The 18270-nt window shown below is 36.4% G+C and overlaps 1 protein-coding gene across 1 annotated transcript; it reads left to right on the forward strand.

Moving 5' to 3' along the window:
* The first annotated feature begins 1738 nt into the window (after positions 1-1738).
* LOC126334580 (opsin-1-like) lies at positions 1739-16467 on the forward strand. The gene is made up of 9 exons (XM_049996965.1): positions 1739-1850; positions 2181-2299; positions 2402-2640; positions 8188-8294; positions 8376-8482; positions 9689-9836; positions 11308-11418; positions 11828-11994; positions 16078-16467. Exons 2-9 carry the CDS (start codon positions 2181-2183, stop codon positions 16205-16207), a joined length of 1128 nt encoding a protein of 375 aa, XP_049852922.1. The 5' UTR covers positions 1739-1850; the 3' UTR covers positions 16208-16467.
* The last annotated feature ends 1803 nt before the right edge of the window (positions 16468-18270 follow it).

Genomic DNA, 18270 nt, shown 5'->3' on the forward strand with positions numbered 1-18270 from the left:
AAAGCTTGCTAACTTCAAAAGCTTGCTAACTTCAAAAGCTTGCTAACTTCAAAAGCTTGCTAACTTCAAAAGCTTGCTAACTTCAAAAGCTTGCTAACTTCAAAAGCTTGCTAACTTCAAAAGCTTGCTAACTTCAAAAGCTTGCTAACTTCAAAAGCTTGCTAACTTCAAAAGCTTGCTAACTTCAAAAGCTTGCTAACTTCAAAAGCTTGCTAACTTCAAAAGCTTGCTAACTTCAAAAGCTTGCTAACTTCAAAAGCTTGCTAACTTCAAAAGCTTGCTAACTTTGAAAGTCTAGTAAAACTACTCTGAAACACTGTTTTTAAGAAATTACACTAGTGCAACAGCTGATCAACTCCTATACACAAAATTATAAAATTATTTTGAAACTTACTGATCCTTTCTCCAGCCAAAATCTGGAGATCTGGAGGAAATGGGACTTCACCACAACATGACAGTAGACTTCAGGTGACAGAAAACATAGCATTGTAGCATGAGACAGAAGTTAACAAATGCAAATGAATACAGATGGACAGTTTGGCAAGGATTTTCCAAGAGGTTATCATCCTTACTTTGTCTGGAAAACTTACAAAAAAAAACTGAGAAATGGCATAGGGATCACAAAAATTCATATATTCGCTCTGGAGGAAATTCTGTTAAAATGTAAGTAATTTTGTAAATATTTCTGATTTTGCCACACAAAGAATACTTAGAAAACGGATGGCACTGTGCAACATGCCCAGGATGCACGCACACACACACACACGCACACACACACGCACGCGCACACACACGCACGCACACACACACGCACGCGCACACACACACATGCGCGCACGCACACACACACGCACGCGCACACACACACACGCACGCACACCCGCACACACACACACACACACCCGCACAAATATGATGCTTATATTAAGTAATACTCCAAAATCATTGAAATAAATATTCCCATAATTTATAAAGATATTTCTTTTTTTAAAAATATCAGAAGTTAAACATTATAATAATCTCCAAGACATTGAAAACTTTTCTTAAAAAATAGTCTACTTATGAATAAGAAGGGAATGGAAGGGTGAATGCCTCATCAACGTGAGGCCACTAGATGGTACAGATTATGAATGTCACATGTAAAATGGCATGTTGTGCAGCTATACAAGCAATGATTTAAGGCATAATGCGAATACCGACAAAATTATGTCAGTATTTTCATGGGCACAGAGAGTAATATTTCCATTCAATGTTGTAAATATTCCATAAAAAATTTCACTTGTAAAAATGCTAAAGCTGTCTATTACTGCACAATTACCATTTTATAAATGCACTGACTTAATAACTGCTCTAATGGAAGTATGTATAGATCAAATAGTTAATGCATAAACTAATTAATTAGCTTTTAACCCTCTAATAAGCAGCAACACTCTTCACAAATTTTCTAGCAAAAACTATACCACTATTACAGTACTAACAAAATGATGATAATGATCCTATTGCTCCACCCTTCTAGCTCTGGTGTCAGAGACAGTTGCTGAAATAATACCCTGTGTGTCAAATGCATATAATTCATTACAGTTTATCCTGTTCATGTGACTGACACTTATTGGCTTTATAGAAGACAGCATGTTGGCTTGAAGGAATTGCTGAAGCCTCTCATGAAACAGACGATTTTATCACAGCATTTGTAAGGTTTAGAAGTACAATATATAAGGGTAAATCACTGACATGAATTTGAGTGTCTTGAGTGGCACTTTACACAACAGGTATACCACCAGTAGCTCAGGTCTTCTCTCAGAAACTTGAGTAGGCACCATTTTGGTAGTTTTCTTCAAGTTTCTAAAAAGGTAATTAAATGTCTTTGCTTCAAATAATATTTTACTAATGCAGTGTTCACCATTTCTGCAACAAAAATTTTTGTTTGTAAGTAATGATCTAGAGAATAAATGTTCTGTCAAAAATGGAGTAGTTGATGAAAAAGCTTAAAGACAAAACCTGCATGTCAAGCTTTCAGATCAACAAATAATATTATAATTGGTGGAAGTGCATTGTGAAATCTGCGTTCATGTAAATGACCATCATATTAAGCTTGCTTTCTCTCCTACTGGTGAGGACCACTGCTATTGATGTCTGTAGTATGGACTGTTATACATAATATCTGATTATCTGTTATGCAGATGGAGACAGCAAGCCTATTGTTGGTACCACACTATGCTGCCCAGTGGCAGGGACCATCCAACATCACTGTTGTGGATAAAGTGCCACCAAATATGCTCCATCTTGTGGATGCTCATTGGTAAGTACATGAACTTGACGCTAGAAACTTTTTCTGTGGTTTTATGATGATTTTTTGTGTTACTTTTCTTTAAATTTCAATATATCCAATGCAAATCAACAGGTACCAGTTTCCTCCCCTGAACCCCCTCTGGCATGGCATTCTTGGCTTCATGATTGCTGTTCTTGGTGTTATTTCTTGGATTGGAAATGGTGTAGTCATCTATATATTTTCAACAACCAAATCTCTGAGAACACCATCCAACCTTTTAGTGGTGAATCTAGCTTTCTCAGATTTTCTCATGATGGTTGTAATGTCACCACCAATGGTACTAAACTGTTACTATGAAACATGGGTGCTGGGTAAGTAGATATTTCATAAAATAGGACAGTATTTATGATAGTAGCAAACATTTATCCAAGAAAGACTACTTTAGTGTTTTACATAATGATTGGAACTGTAAACATACATGTGGTAAATATGATAAAAAGCTAAAAATTAGCAGATAAATGTACAAGATTCTGAATGGTGTGGGTATCTTCTGTTGATAACTTCAAACTGTAAAAATTATTACTGTCCTCAACATGAGTGTAAAAATGTTTACCAATATTTAGTAGACATTTGTAAAATTGTCACAGGAGGACAATCATGACAAAATGTCCAACAAGATAGGAGACAGAGAACATATGCTAGTCCTAGTTCCAGTAGACTACATTAACATCATCCTGCACCATTCACAAATTTAGCGTTTAAAGATGAAGCATATATGATCCGAAATGCACACACAGTTTATTTTGTAGACAGATCAGTGCTCACAGAGTATTTCAAATCAAATTAACGTAATACTTTTAGACCAATGTTACTGTTTGAAGATATTTTCATTGCCTAACTGTGACTACTGAAGGTATCAGAGGGGACACGGTAACAGCATTAAAAGAAATCAGCAAGCTGTGCACCACCACCACCACACATTACACATACTTTCTTTTCAGTACTTTATGAAGTGATTTCATAAAACAGTACATGTGCCTTAGGCTGTGTGATGGCACAGTTGTTAGTGCCTAAGCATGAACAAGTGAAAAGGCAATAAAGTAAAGTACATTACAGGATTGTATAAACTTGTATAAAGAGCTCGAATGAGAAGCATTTAATAGCTGGATAGAATCAACCTGACTAACTGATTAAAAATTTCTTCATATGCCTTTGAGAAGGATTTGCGTAAGGCAGGAATTTAGAATACATTCCGTAGTCTTGTGTTATCTCTCAAATTATTATGCAGGTAACCCATTGCAAAAACTCTCTCATGAGATTACAAATTGCATTACAATAAAATGTGGTGAGTATGTGGTTATCAACAAACATACCATTTGATTCCATTACATTCTTCAATATAGTGAATGCCTGTTGGTTTTAAAAAAAATGTGACACACATTCAAATGGTTCCAATGTATTCCATTATGGGAAGATACATAGTGCATTATTGTGTGGCTATTGCTTGCTTGACAATCAGAGTGTTGCACAATTGAGCACATTATGGGGCCCCTTAGGCAAATAGTGTTCAGGGCTGGAAAAAAAGCCAGCGTGCACTTGATATGTCTACTGGGGGCCTCATATGAGATATTGAGGCCTTGGAGGAGGCCTTTCCTGCAGCTATCAAGCATGTAGGGTGCACTCATCCGCAAGTTGTGGCTTTTGTTGGCACTGACACCTATCGTTCAGGTTCTGAGGCCACCCTCAGTTCATATAGACAGCTGGCAGAAGACATGAAGGCCTTGCACATTGTTCCCATAGCTGATAGGAGTCATTTGATTTGGATCTGACTGTAGGAACTCAATCAAAGGCTTCATCAATTCTGTGATGACATTGACTGCAGATTTCTGGTCCTGTGTTATCAGGTGGGGAATTGTAGGATTCCCCTTGATAGGTCAGGGGTGCACTACATGAATGAAGCAACTACTTGGTACTTTTGTGTGTGTGTGTGGGGGGGGGGGGGGGGGGTAGTTGGCAGTTTGAGGCATTCTGATGAACATTTGCCAGATAACATGTGACATGCGGACCGAGAAATCAGACAGTGTTCAGGGTACAGACACTTTGACTGTCATTGTTTTACTAGTAAATTGTCAGAGTATTGTAACAAAGCTCCTGAATTTATAGCCCTCCCGGAAATATCTTGTGCTCAAATAATTCTTGTGACCAAAAGCTGACTGAAATCCAAAGTAGAAAGCTCTGAGATATTTAGCGAGTCATGGAACATAAATCAAAAACAGATCAAATGCCATGGAAGAGGGATGTTCATTGCAGTTGATAAAAATATTGTCTTGTTGAGGTCAAATTTGAGTGTAACAGTGAAGTTACCTCATCATGTACAGCATGTCTAAGTGAAATCAAGTTAATTGTTGGATGTTTTTACCGGCCTTATGATTCCAGAGTCATTGACAGAAAGCCTAAGGTCAGGAGTGCACAAATATGAAGATCGCAAAACATTTGTTGGAGGCGACTTTACCTGACCGACTATAGACTGGGACATCTACAGATTCACTGCAAGGGATAGACAGACAGACTGCCTCCCAAAGTGCTTTTCAATACATTTTCTGAAAACAGTCTTGAGCAGCTAGTTCAACAGCCAACATGCAATGGAAATATTTAAACCTTCGAGCTACAAACAGACCTGACCTTATCAATGGCATCATTATAGAGTTGGATTAGTGATCATGGTATCATAGTAACTATGGTTATTAAAGGTAATAGATTAGTCAAGAAGGCTAGGAGACTATTTCTGCTAGGGAGAGCAAATAAGCAGTTGTTGGCATCCCACTTAGACAGTGAATTGACATTATTTAGTTCCAGGATGATGGACATATAGGAATTATGGGCAAAGTTTATACAGATTGTAAATTGAGCTCTGGACAAGTATGTTCCCAGTAAGTGGAAAAATCCCACAAAGGTTTTGCAAAGAAATTTGGAAAATGCTGAGGAAGCAAAGTCTCGGTTCTAAAGGGAATGCAAAAATGCTAATAGGCTGAAGTTAGCAGAGATTCAGGCATTTTTAAAAAGACTGATGCACAAAGCATACAACAGCTACCACTGTCATACCTCAGTAAATGAGCTTGCCGAGAAAATTCTAGTCCTACATAAAATCGCTAAGTGGGTCTAAGGCTTATATTTAGTAACTCATTGACCAGTCTGGTGTGGCAGCAGAAGACAACAAAAGGAGAGCTGATTTTTTAAAACTTTGAGTTTAAGGAATGGTTCATGCAGGAGAATCTTACAAATTTACAGTTATTTGACCATCACACAGACTTCTGTATAGAGGACACAGTAACAGGCATTCCTGGTATAGAGGAACAACTGAAAGAGTCAAAAACATGTATATCACCAAGTCCAGATGGAATCCCAATTCAGATTTACAAAGCATACTCAATGGCACTGACCCCTTACTTAGCTTGCATTTATTGTGAATCTATTGCCCAGTGTGAAGTCCCAAGTGACTGGAAAAAATGCAGATGATTGGTAAAAGAACAGATTGCAAAATTGCAGACCTTAGCATGAGTTTGATGTAGAATTCTTGAACGTATTCTCAGTTCAAATATAGTAATTTGCCTAGACATGGAAAAGCTTCTGTCCACAAATCAGCACAGTTTCTGAAAGCAGCACTCTTGCGAAAATCAGCTTGCCCTTTTCTCATTATATCCTCTGAGCTATGGATGAAAAGTTACAGGCAAATTCCATATAAGGTTTCCGAAAAGCATTTGACACGGTTCCCGACCATAGGTGTTAATAAAAGTACAAGCATATGAAATAGGTTCGCACATATGTGAGCATCTCAAATACTTTTAAATAATAGAACCCAATATGTCATCCTCAATGGCAAGTGTTCATCAGACAAGGGTATCATTAGGAGTGCACCAGGGAAGTGTGCTAGGACCACTATTATTTTCCGTATACATGAATCATCTGGCAGGATGAACAATAATCTGCAGCTGTTTGCTGATGATGCTGAGGTTATGGAAAGGTATCATCATTGAGTGACTGTAGGAGGATACAAGTTGCCTTAGATAAAATTTCTAGTTGGTGTGATGAATGGCAGCTAGCTCTTAATGTAGAAAAATTTAAGTTAATGTAGATGAGTAGGAAAACAATCCTATGCTATTCAAATACAACATTAGTAGTGTGCTGCTTGACAGTCACATCAATTAAATATCAAAGCATAATGTTGCAGAGCAATAATAACTGGAACAAGCACATTAGGAAAGGTGGAAGGTCACTTTTAGTTTATCGGAAAAATTTTAGGAAATTGTGGTTCATATGAAAAGGAGGCCGCATATAGGACACTAGTGAAACCCACTCTTGAGTACTGCTTGAGTGTTTGGGATCAGTTTAAGGGAAGACATTGAACCATTTCAGAGGCAGGCTGCTAGATTTTTTATCAGTAAATTTGAACAACAAACAAGTATTATGGAGGTGCATCAGAAACTCAAATGGGAATCCCTCAAATGAAGGTGATGGTATTTTTGCGGGACATCACTGAGAAAATTTAGAGAACTGGCATTTGAGGTGATTGCATAACAATTCTACTGCTGACAAGATACATTTTATGTAAGGACCACAAAGATAAGAGAAATTACGACTCATACAGGGGAATATTGCCAGTCATTTTTTCCTCGCTCTATTCGCTACTAGAACAAGAAAGGAAATGACTAGTTGTGGTACAGGGTACCCTTCACCACTTACCATACATTGCTTGCAGAGGATTTATGTAGGTGTAGATTTGTTAACAGCATTTTTCAATAATATGATAGCCATAATCAGACACTGAATAATTACAAATGGCTGATTATCACTCAATTCTTGTAGTTTTTTTTCTCACCAAAGCATATTCCTGAGCATCAACAGTCAGATAATGGCAGACAGCAAATAGTGCAACAATGTGCCTACTACAAGCAGACTTAACTGATACATCTGTCTTCTCAGGTTTCATTGTTACCAAATACTCTGGTACATGGAATAATGGCATTTACTTCCCAAAATTTTGTAAGTTGAAGAGGTTTCTTGATGTGCTAGACTTGTTTCTCTGCTGGGTCCACATACTTCACTAGTATGATGGGCACTCAGGACATTGGTGGAAGTGAAGAATTTCTTGGCTTGAGGCATCCAATCTACTCCAGATTCTCACAGTTATTGTATAAGAAGAGAGGGGAGAGAGAAAAGTTTAATGTCTCAATGATGAAGAGCTCAATGTAAGTGGAGTGCATGCTCAGAATGGAGAAGGAAAGGAGAGAAAATTGGCTATATTACTATAATAAAATTGGCTGCAACTTTACTTCATCAAAACAGCCACAGAAAAATTGAATCTGATAACCGGACTGTGATTTGTAGTCCACTCAATCCACATGCAAGTCTAGTGCCTTAATGACTGTGTTTCCTCCTTCAGTGAAACTGCCTGGTACTCTTGATGGCATATACTCACATTGTGGATGGGAATGCTACATGTGGAAGACTCTTGTCTGATTTTCAATACAAGAAGGTTACATACTAGATGCCTCTCACTTATTTTCATACCACCTGTATGTGTAAAACATGAATACAGTACTCCAATGAACAAACATCCCTCATAGCCTTCCAGGTGATACTGGTCTGAACGCCACCACCAACAGCTCTGACACAGTCCCACAGTGCTGCTTACTGGCTAGAGTATTGTGTATACACTGTGATGTCAAAAGTGTGCAGTTATAACATATATGGATTGGAGATCATGCTATTGCTGTCATATAATTTTAAACTATAGGAGACACTTCACTTTATGAATATGGCTGAAATTCACATCGGCACTACAAGATCCACTGTATTAGAGAGGGCAGATATGCAAAATCTATCTAGTCTCCACAAATTAACTATTTTCTTTCTTACAGGTCCTCTAATGTGTGACATTTATGGGATGTGTGGATCACTGTTTGGTTTTGCATCAATATGGACAATGACAATGATAGCACAGGACAGATACAATGTAATTGTGAAGGTAAATGTAATAACAACTAGCATCTAAAAGTATATTTTGACATTTTCATTAAAAATTACAGACAATTATCAACTCTTACAGGGATTATCTGCTAAACCAATGACAATTAAAACAGCTCTCATTAGAATAGCACTGATCTGGTTCTTTGCTATTGGATGGACTTTGGCCCCACTCTTTGGGTGGAATAGGTAAGCATGTCAGCAAAATACAAATATAAGATGATATAGTAGAATACAGAAGTTGAGTAAAATAACTTGAATAATCCAGTTTTACTGCATTCCCATTATCTTCTAGACAGTATTACACTGCTAATATGACACATTGTTTATTATATGTAATCCTGTTCTTAAACTTCCCAAGAATTACCTTGGTTGTTGACAGATCACTCACGCTGTCTTCATTGTCTCATTTAACACTGAAGCAGTGCACTAACATAAATGAAGTACATGAAAGAACATCTACACTTTCAAAAATTGAAAAGATGCAGCACTATCATTAGCCACAGCCGCATCACTAATTTCCTTTGTCAGCAATCACACACTTGTTTCTGTAAAACTTGAGATTAGACACAATTAACAGCTTTTGATTTGGTATGGATGCTCATGAATTTGTCGCACATTACTATCAGCAAAGTTCTCTTTCGAATCAATGTGGTATTGATTACAGCCAGTTGTAGGTACAGCTGTCAAATGGAAATCAGGAAAGAACTGTATTCAATTTCCACATCTTTAGGTCCATCATCTAAGTCAGATGAGACTGGAATACTACGAATGATTCACGTGAAGCATTTGTCAAAAGGTTCTCATAGCAAATGAGCAAGACTGCAAGTGTAGATCTGAGACTAGCATCAAGTTATCTATTTGGATCATAAACTGTCTCAATATGACATGTTGCAACACCTGTCATAGTTTTGAATGACGCTAACTATATACTAAATGTATGGTCCAGGAAAGCAAAAAGTTGGGAGTAATGGTGTTTTCTGCAGCAAGCAAATTGTATAGATAATGTGGACACTTACCTTGTGGTATTTCTTGTAGAATATTGGGCCAAATACAACATACTTCACTCACAAGCACTGCGTGAATTCAGAGAAACCTGTGAAAGCTTCATCACCAGAGGACTCTTAACAAATGTATTAAAACTAACTTTGAGACAACTGGATATTTCAGTTTTATGTACCACATATTGTGTGTTTTTGCTGGAAATGGTTAAAGTGTGTAGAAGTTAAATATCCTTCAAACTTTTTCATTATCTTTTAACTGTTTTTCAAGGAAATTTTGTCAACTAATATTTTTCACAGCATGTGTACAGCAACATATACAGCTGCTGTGCATAACAAAAGAGATCTACAGTATTTTTTAATATTCTTTTTTTTTCCTTAATTATATTTGTAGGTATGTACCTGAAGGAAACATGACAGCCTGTGGAACTGATTATCTGACAAAAACATGGACAAGCAGAAGCTACATTCTCGTATACTCTGTATTTGTCTATTTTACACCTCTGTTCACTATAATATACTCCTATTACTTTATCGTACAGGTAAGTGATATAATGCATATTTATGCAAAGAATGAACATGTGAAATTTCTAAAGTTACACACTGAGCATAGTTTCATGCTTCAACACACATCAAATGAACATTATATTTGATCCCCTTTCACTGCATGCATACCAGCAGCATTTGAATCAAAACCTCATCATTACTACGACATCTGTTCACATACCATTCTGGGAGCTAAAGCACCTTTTACAAGGTGCATTTAATATCTATCATATCTTAAATTGCCCTGTGTAATCAAACTAATGAATCAGATTGCAGTAGTCTGAGTTATAGACAAATGTGAAACTACTTGTGTCATGGAATGGGCTACTAATGCCATAGTAAAAACCAAAACATATCTGGTACTCTATTACTTCTAAATTCTGACTCTAGTTATGGAAATCACCACTGAAGGAGTAAATGCAGGGAAGCAAAGCTATTTTTCCTTGATATTATTTACATATCCTTATTCTTACATCTGAATGATTAGTAAATGCAACATAATTTGTAGTGGCACTGATACATGAAATTAAAAATAAATTGCATCACATACTCAGTTATTATATTTACTTTAACGTGTTATTCCTACTGAATGATCATATTTATATATTTTTTTTAAATTATAGTTTTGTAGTAAATATCATTTATGTATAATACTCAGGACTTCACTTATGAGCCAATGCCACTGACAAGACTGACTGTTAGGATTTTATTGCATCTGTCGACATAAGGAAAGAATGGAACAGCGTAGCCAATGTACACCTATCATAATGAAAGGAATGTTAAATGTTGAGCTAGCACATACATATAAAGACAGAAGCAAGAAAATAGAGCAAAATGTAGTAACAAAAATCAAATTAGATAATTTCTTTCTGAAAATCAAAGATGAATCCTTGTGTACTTCATACAGTAACGATACTTATCTGGTTTCCTTTAGCAAACTAAGTAAAAGACTGAATAAGAATCTGATACAATGACTTCCACTTTGCCTAAGCAGTAAACAGAAATCAACAATGCACAGAGTAAAGGAGCCAGGCAGACATTATCGGAGTAGATCGTCTGGCATTTTTTGGTTTGATGCTCTGTATTTATGATCCTTATGCAACTTGTGGGGTCTCCATAGCATAATTTTTATCCTATTAATATCACTATTTGACTGAATATTAATTGACATCATCATTCAACTTTGACAATTTCTAGTGATCCTCTTAATGGTTTATTTCTCACTGTGTAAAGCATTGATTAGTGTCCTTATCTCCAAGCAGAACAGGAATAGAAGTTGAACACACATAAAATACGTTATCTGAAACAACAATACAGTTCTTATTTCCAACATCTGTAACAAAAATATATAAATTATTAAAAAACAGGCACATATTAAATTACTGAATATACAAACTTCTTTTTCAGCGCACTCGTGACACTATATACATTAATCAGTTTCAATTGTAAAACTATCTCTTTTTTCAGGCTGTTGCTGCCCATGAGAAGAATATGCGAGAGCAGGCCAAGAAGATGAATGTAGCTTCACTACGATCATCAGATGCATCAAATACCAGTGCAGAATGCAAACTTGCAAAGGTAATGTGTCCTGCAGACAACGGAACAATAGAAAAACTAATCATGTAGAAATCATTGCCTGATAACAAAATTAGTTGATGTAAGTGTAACAATTCAAACTGCTGTGTGAAAATAAGTATTATGTTGCTTGCAGTTACAAATTACGAGCAAAGATTTTGTAGCAAATATCATTTACATAAGATGGCTCTGTGGCAAAACTTGCAGTCGAGATAACATTTACACCAGCTTTGTCACAATTTTTGTTGAAAATATGGATACTGTATCAAATAAATAAATAAAAAGAAAAGAAAAGAAAAATTGCTAAAATTTTGGCTGTTCTTTGCAGTTCAGCATTATGAAACTTTGTACAAATTTTTGCAAATTTGAAACAAATGTTATAAATATATTTTTTTAATAATTTTACCTGCAGGTTGCTCTAATGACAATCTCCCTGTGGTTTTTTGCCTGGACACCATACCTGGTAATAAACTACACTGGCATCTTTGAGGGTGCAAACATCAGTCCACTGGCAACAATCTGGGGATCATTATTTGCAAAAGCCAATGCTGTCTATAACCCAATTGTATATGGAATAAGGTGAGCTATTTCGTTGACAGTTCATAATAAGAATATATAGAGTGAGTCAACAAGAGCTAGATGTAGTTCAGTTTAGATCCATCTATATTTTTAAGTCAAACAGTTGGTCTTTACAGTTACTTGGAGTAGAGTACACACATATACAAGAAGACCTTAACACCTAAATGAACAAGATTTACTCAACATGAAATGTAGCTGAAGAACAAGGATTAGTGACTGCCTATGAGCTGCAAGACTGTGAACTGAAACAACTGTGGGTTTTGAATACCTGAGTAAAAACCTGATTGCGAAGTTGTTGTAACAGATTGAAGAGATTCGAGACACATGATTACTTGATTGAGAACAAGTAGCAATAATGAGGATGTTAATGCACTTTTCAATGTGCTTTGTGTGTTCACTTCGATTAAATTGTGAATCAACTCAAAGTAATCTCTGTGATTTTCACAATGTCTGCATATAAAAAGCAAAAGACTACTGGTTTACCAATGTCTGTGATGATGTAACTGTAACACTCATACAAGGGACAGTAAAACAGTTTCTGTTCAGAGCCCATACAGTCCAGAACTGGTATGACAATCAGGAAAACTCTCATGCTGGTTGAGGCAATCATCCTATTGATTTCCATGTTGAATGTATCTGTTTGGCAAAACACTGTGTCCTGCTGCATGAAGAAGTCCATAATTACCTGCTGCATGTCCTCATTGCACAGCAATCACTGATCCATCAAGACCTTTTTTAAGGGACTGAAGGCATGCTAACTGCAAGGGGAGAGATCAGGACTATAGGACAGGTGCCCAAATGTCTCCCACATGAGTTGGTGTAACTTATGCATTACAACATTTGTAATACAGAGACATGCATTCTCATGAAATAGTAGCAGCAGTTCTTGTTGCAGAGGTTTTTGACAGGCACACTGCCCCATAAACATACTTCATTTCCCAATGGATGTCTACCTGTGTTTGTTCTTCAGCAGTCTTGAACAGAACAATTGTATGTTGGTCCTGTGTGAACAGATGTGGTAATAACATTGCCATAGTTCACACTTCTGCATTTACCAAATGTGCAATGGAAAGACATGAATGTGACACTAATCCCTTACCTACATGTTGGTGCTTACAAACCCACATTGGAGTCACATTATGTTGCATATACACTGCAGCAACACCCTCAAACAGGATCTTTTCGATTGCCCCTTATATTAAATTTTGTCCAGCGTACTCCTCTCCTAAATGTACAGTTACTGTGAAGATCCTGAGCTACATTTCTTTAAAATGGAAGAAATAATATTAAATAATTCTTGTTTAAAATGCTGAGAGTGGCGGTGAAGTTGTGATCTGCAAGGGACTGTGAATCATCCAACACTAAAATGGTACTCCTAATCCAAATTTAAAACTGCGGACTATTATGTGTAAAATAATGTTAGCAGGTGTAATAAGTTTGATATTGCATCTCCGATGCAGAATCCTTAGATTCAGAGTGAAAAAGAGTGTCACAGACCATGCTGAAACTCTTATATAAGAAACAACAATCATCGGAGTGAAAAGACATTGCACTGAATGACAGCAATCAGGAACGCATTTTTTTTGTGTGTGTGGTAAGGAAATTGTCAATAACTGTACAGGTTGAAAATCTAGTAATAATTCTCTCTCCTCTTCATAATAGCTATCAGTTCTACAGGGTAGCCATATACTCTAACTGTGTGTAAGTTAATAGATGAATCAACAGGATTTCTATAGAGTTGTTGAAATTATTTGGTTTGTTTTATTATTTTGGTGCATAGGGTTCACTCAGATAACCAAAACTGAGGCTCAAAGTATTCAGATGGGTATTCAGGGGCAATGACTGTGGGTGCTATGAAATTCAATCATTCATGCATATAAAACTAAAACTGAAACCTTATCATTATGAAGGCAGAAAGAAACATGTGGTCTCTCTTACATTTCTTGAAATGAATTCATTCAAGTTTATGTGAATATTACAGAAGCATAAATCAGACTGATTAAGGCAAAATTACACACTTTTCAAGATTCTCTTGGTCTCTTAATACCTGGTTTCAAAAATATACTGTAGGAATCTGGTGCAAATTATGTAGGAAAGGATATTTTCACTAAAATCAAAGCTGTGGAATACTTCTGAAGTACAAAGCTGAGGCAGCATTAAAAGTCTGCTGACACACAACACAAATTAATGCAAACAAAATAGTGACCGACAGCAGAAAAATGCTGTTGCATGCCCCAGACAGGTGGAATGCACTAATCAAGGAGATAGTGAATACTTGGAGTGGGTGGCATGGAACAAGAGTGCTGTTGGAGGAATGTCAGAAAGGGCAACATAAACACACAGCAATACATTGATGTGTGCATGTTTCTCTTTTGCTAATGAAGAATGTGGCTGAAAGCTTTATGTAAGTTCTTTTAATTGTGCCTGTCTGCAATTTAACATGTCTCCTTTACAGTAAGTAGCAATTGTCTTTTCCTACATTGTTGATACCTGGCGTTTCTGTTGGTTAACCATAAATTACATGAATGTATAACTAAACTGTCAACCTATAAGAGATGTAGCATAAATCTAAACCATAACAGCAGTTATTTTATGAAACTTTTTTAATTCATTATTTTTCCCAAGAAGACAGTTTCAAGAGTAGTGATGGTGAGTGTGGTTAGATGAAATGATACACTCACTATCAGTAGAGCGACATACTGCAATACACCAAAAAACAAAATCATGAACTGAACAGAACACAGCTGTCTAACTATTAAGTTTATTGATAACAGTAGCTTCTCATCTGTACAGGCTTTGTAGATGCCAGAATGAAAGATAACCTTCAACAGTATGGATTGTCTGAACTAGTACATTAGGCAACAACCTGCTTCTGTACATTACATAAAATACCAATGTTCATTAACAGCAGTTTCTTGAAAGATCTGGAACTTCTGCTATTTCACTTGTGTATCAAAACTGAAAAAGTAACATGGAAGGAAAATCAGCTACTAACATCCTTAGCTTATGAATGAGCATGCTGCTGCTTCATTTCAGGAAATAGGCAGCTGTTTATTCCAGCTTTGCACCTTGAACTGACTTCCACACACACTATCTTTGGATCCTGTTGCCCACTGGACAATAGAAGATGACTTCTTTAGTTAACTCATCATACATTCTTTCTAAATGTTTTCATTTATGTTCATACTGTTGCATTTTTGTGTGTTTATTCACCTCTAATTTCATATTTTAATTAATTTGTCTATTCAGTAGAGTACAAATTTTTGCTTTCAAGTGGAAGTTCACTTAGGCAACAATTGAAATTTTTGTCTTTCAAGGCAGGAACCAGTTTTCACACCTGTAAGGTATTGTAGACAATGCCATTGTTTTACAGAATTTTAGTGATATGCTCCTTTTCGTTTTAGTCTTCAATGTTTGGATTATATTACATATTGTGAGATTTCAGATGTAACTCATGCCTCATCATAGAGTTTAATTGTGACACTTGCTTATCAATTTGTGACCAATGTATATCTATTGTCTAATTATATAGGTTCCTTTGAAAGTCACAGCTTTCACCATTTGTTTTGGTATTTTCATATTATATTTTTAGATACTCTATTCAGTCAGCAAAGTGACGTTTGCAGGTATACTTAATTTTCCTGAATCATCAATAAGAATTTACAGTATTCATTTTGATTTTATGCAAAGCAGTCTTACTTAAGAATTCAACCAATATTGTCAATATAAACATCAAATAATGACAGGAAATGCTGAGTAGTATACATTAAAACAGGATTCTATCATTTTAATATACACAAGCGTGGTTCCAGCTGCTCCCCCCCCCCCCCCCTCCCCACACCCTCTCCCCCTTTTTACAAAGCTGCAAAACTATTACTCAGTCATATTTCTGGCAATTGCATTTTGATAACATGCTATGGATTTTGTTTAATCTCTGTCTATTGCATTTTGATAATATATGGATCTGTTGAACCTCTGTCTGATCTTTATATGCACTGACATGTGCACAATATGCCTGTAACTTACATTTATACAGTTGAGCATAAACAAATAATTCTTATTAATTTTTTTTATTTTTAACAGTCATCCAAAGTATCGTGCAGCTTTGAAAGAGAAACTTCCATTCCTGATCTGTGGGGATGATGAGCATGGAGATGCTACATCACAAGCATCTGGAGCGACTACAGCTACAACTGTTGCTGAAAAGGCATAAAATAATCTTCCAAGCAATAAAAATTCTCATTTTATAAAATATTCATACTGATCAAAATTGCTACAAGACAACATTCATGCCAAAATGATGAAACTACCGTTATTACCACAGAAACATTTTGTCAACAGCAATGAACTGATTTCACAAAATAATTATCAAAAATACAAGAGTTTTCGAAACTGAGAAACTTCTGAAAAACTAGACTTTCACCAACTGGAAATAACAGCCAAAGAAAATAAAGTGCTATGACTAGTAATATATTTCAATCTCTCTCTCAAAACCTTTAACCTAGACATGGTAGTGAATACTATTTCTTGGGATACTACAGCAAAATTTATGATGAAGTGACTAAAAATAATAAATCACTAGTTATAAGTAAAATAAACACACATTTATTTTTAAGAATTTGACTGAATGAAAACATCTTCAGCCTGTCCAGTTACAAAACAACCATTCCAGCACATTTTTGTTCATGTTAACTTGTAGTTATCATAACTTACAGTAAATTACAAGTGTAATGTGTGGAGCAGACACTAAGCAAGAAGCAAAGAAATTGGTGTGCGACTGCTAATTGACATGTAATTTCTTTGATAAGAAACACATAATCAAAACACCTATCATTCAGCTAAAACACCCAAATTCAAACTAATAATGATTGTTGTTTCACTCTTCAGATTTACTGCAAAGAAAAACTTGTTACATCTCTCATGTTAAAACCATCACAACACTTTATGATAGTTAATACAATGATTTTGAGGCTTACCAATGAAAATTATGCATTAATTGAATTTGGTATGTAGTTTTGGTAGACATGATGCCAACATTTAAATATTTGTTGTGACAGGAGTATACATCATGACTGTTCTTGGTGACAGACATTCTCAGTGTCTCCAGACTTGGTTGGAAAGTTACATACATCAGTACATTCCGATGATAATGCAGGGAGTTGGATTGGTTGTGACATCTGTGTTACCTGCATCAACTGTGTATGGAAACTGAACAATGCCACTGAAAGTGCCACATTACGAATAAAACAGCAGGCCCTACATTAACTCTATGTTGGATACACTGAAATGAAGAGGCTGGTAATATGGCACACTACACACAGAAAATGTATAAATTATTTTGGGAACTTAAGGCACATGAGAAAATTCCAGGCATTGGTTTGTGACATGTTTCAGTGGAGGAAGACTGCTTGCTAATTGAAATCTCAATTGAAAACCTGCATTTAATTGCAGGATAGCTCTACACTCAGACTCATTTCCCAGAATCATGTGTTGGATTACACAAGGGTCGTCCAACTTAGAATAGTATTTATACATTCACCCATCAAATATTACAAGTCTTAAATAAGCAAATCTGGAAAATCCAGGATGGAATGTAACAGTATTATGAAAAGGAAAGTTGTCACTCACCATATAGTGGAGATGCTGAGTCGCATATGGTGGTGGTGATGGGACGATTTATGGAACAGGTCTTGAATCTAGGTCTCTTACAGGGATATGAGCCATGAAGTAAGGGCCTGGGAGCAGCAGTTGTATAGGGATGGATGAGTATATTGTGTAGGTTCAGTGGATGGCGGAATACCACTGTGGGAGGGGTGGGAAGGATAGTGGGCAGGACATTTCTCATTTCAGGGCATGACGAGAGGTAGTCGAAACCCTGGAGGAGAACGTAACTCGGTTGCTCCAGTCCTGGGTGGTACTGAGTTACGAGGGGAATATTCCTCTGTGGCTGAACAGTCAGAGTTTGGGAAGTTGTGGGATTCTGGAAAGATAAGGCATGGGAGATTTGTTTTTGTACAAGGTTGGGAACAGTTGAAGTGGAGGTATTGCATGTGGTTAGTAGCTATGATATGGACATTTGCTTCACATGGTCCTACTCAACCAAACAAACCATCTTCCTACTAGTTGACCTCCATTTCAAAGATGTCTGCATCAGCACCTCTACCCACATCAGACCTACTAATCACATGCAATACCTCCACTTCGAAATATTCCGTTCCATACCAAGAAGACCCTTCCATTCAGCCTAGCCACCCATGGTCGTCCCATCTGCAGTGA

The sequence above is a fragment of the Schistocerca gregaria genome, chromosome 2 (genome assembly GCF_023897955.1).
Source record: "Schistocerca gregaria isolate iqSchGreg1 chromosome 2, iqSchGreg1.2, whole genome shotgun sequence".
Classification (NCBI taxonomy): Eukaryota; Metazoa; Arthropoda; class Insecta; order Orthoptera; family Acrididae; genus Schistocerca; species Schistocerca gregaria.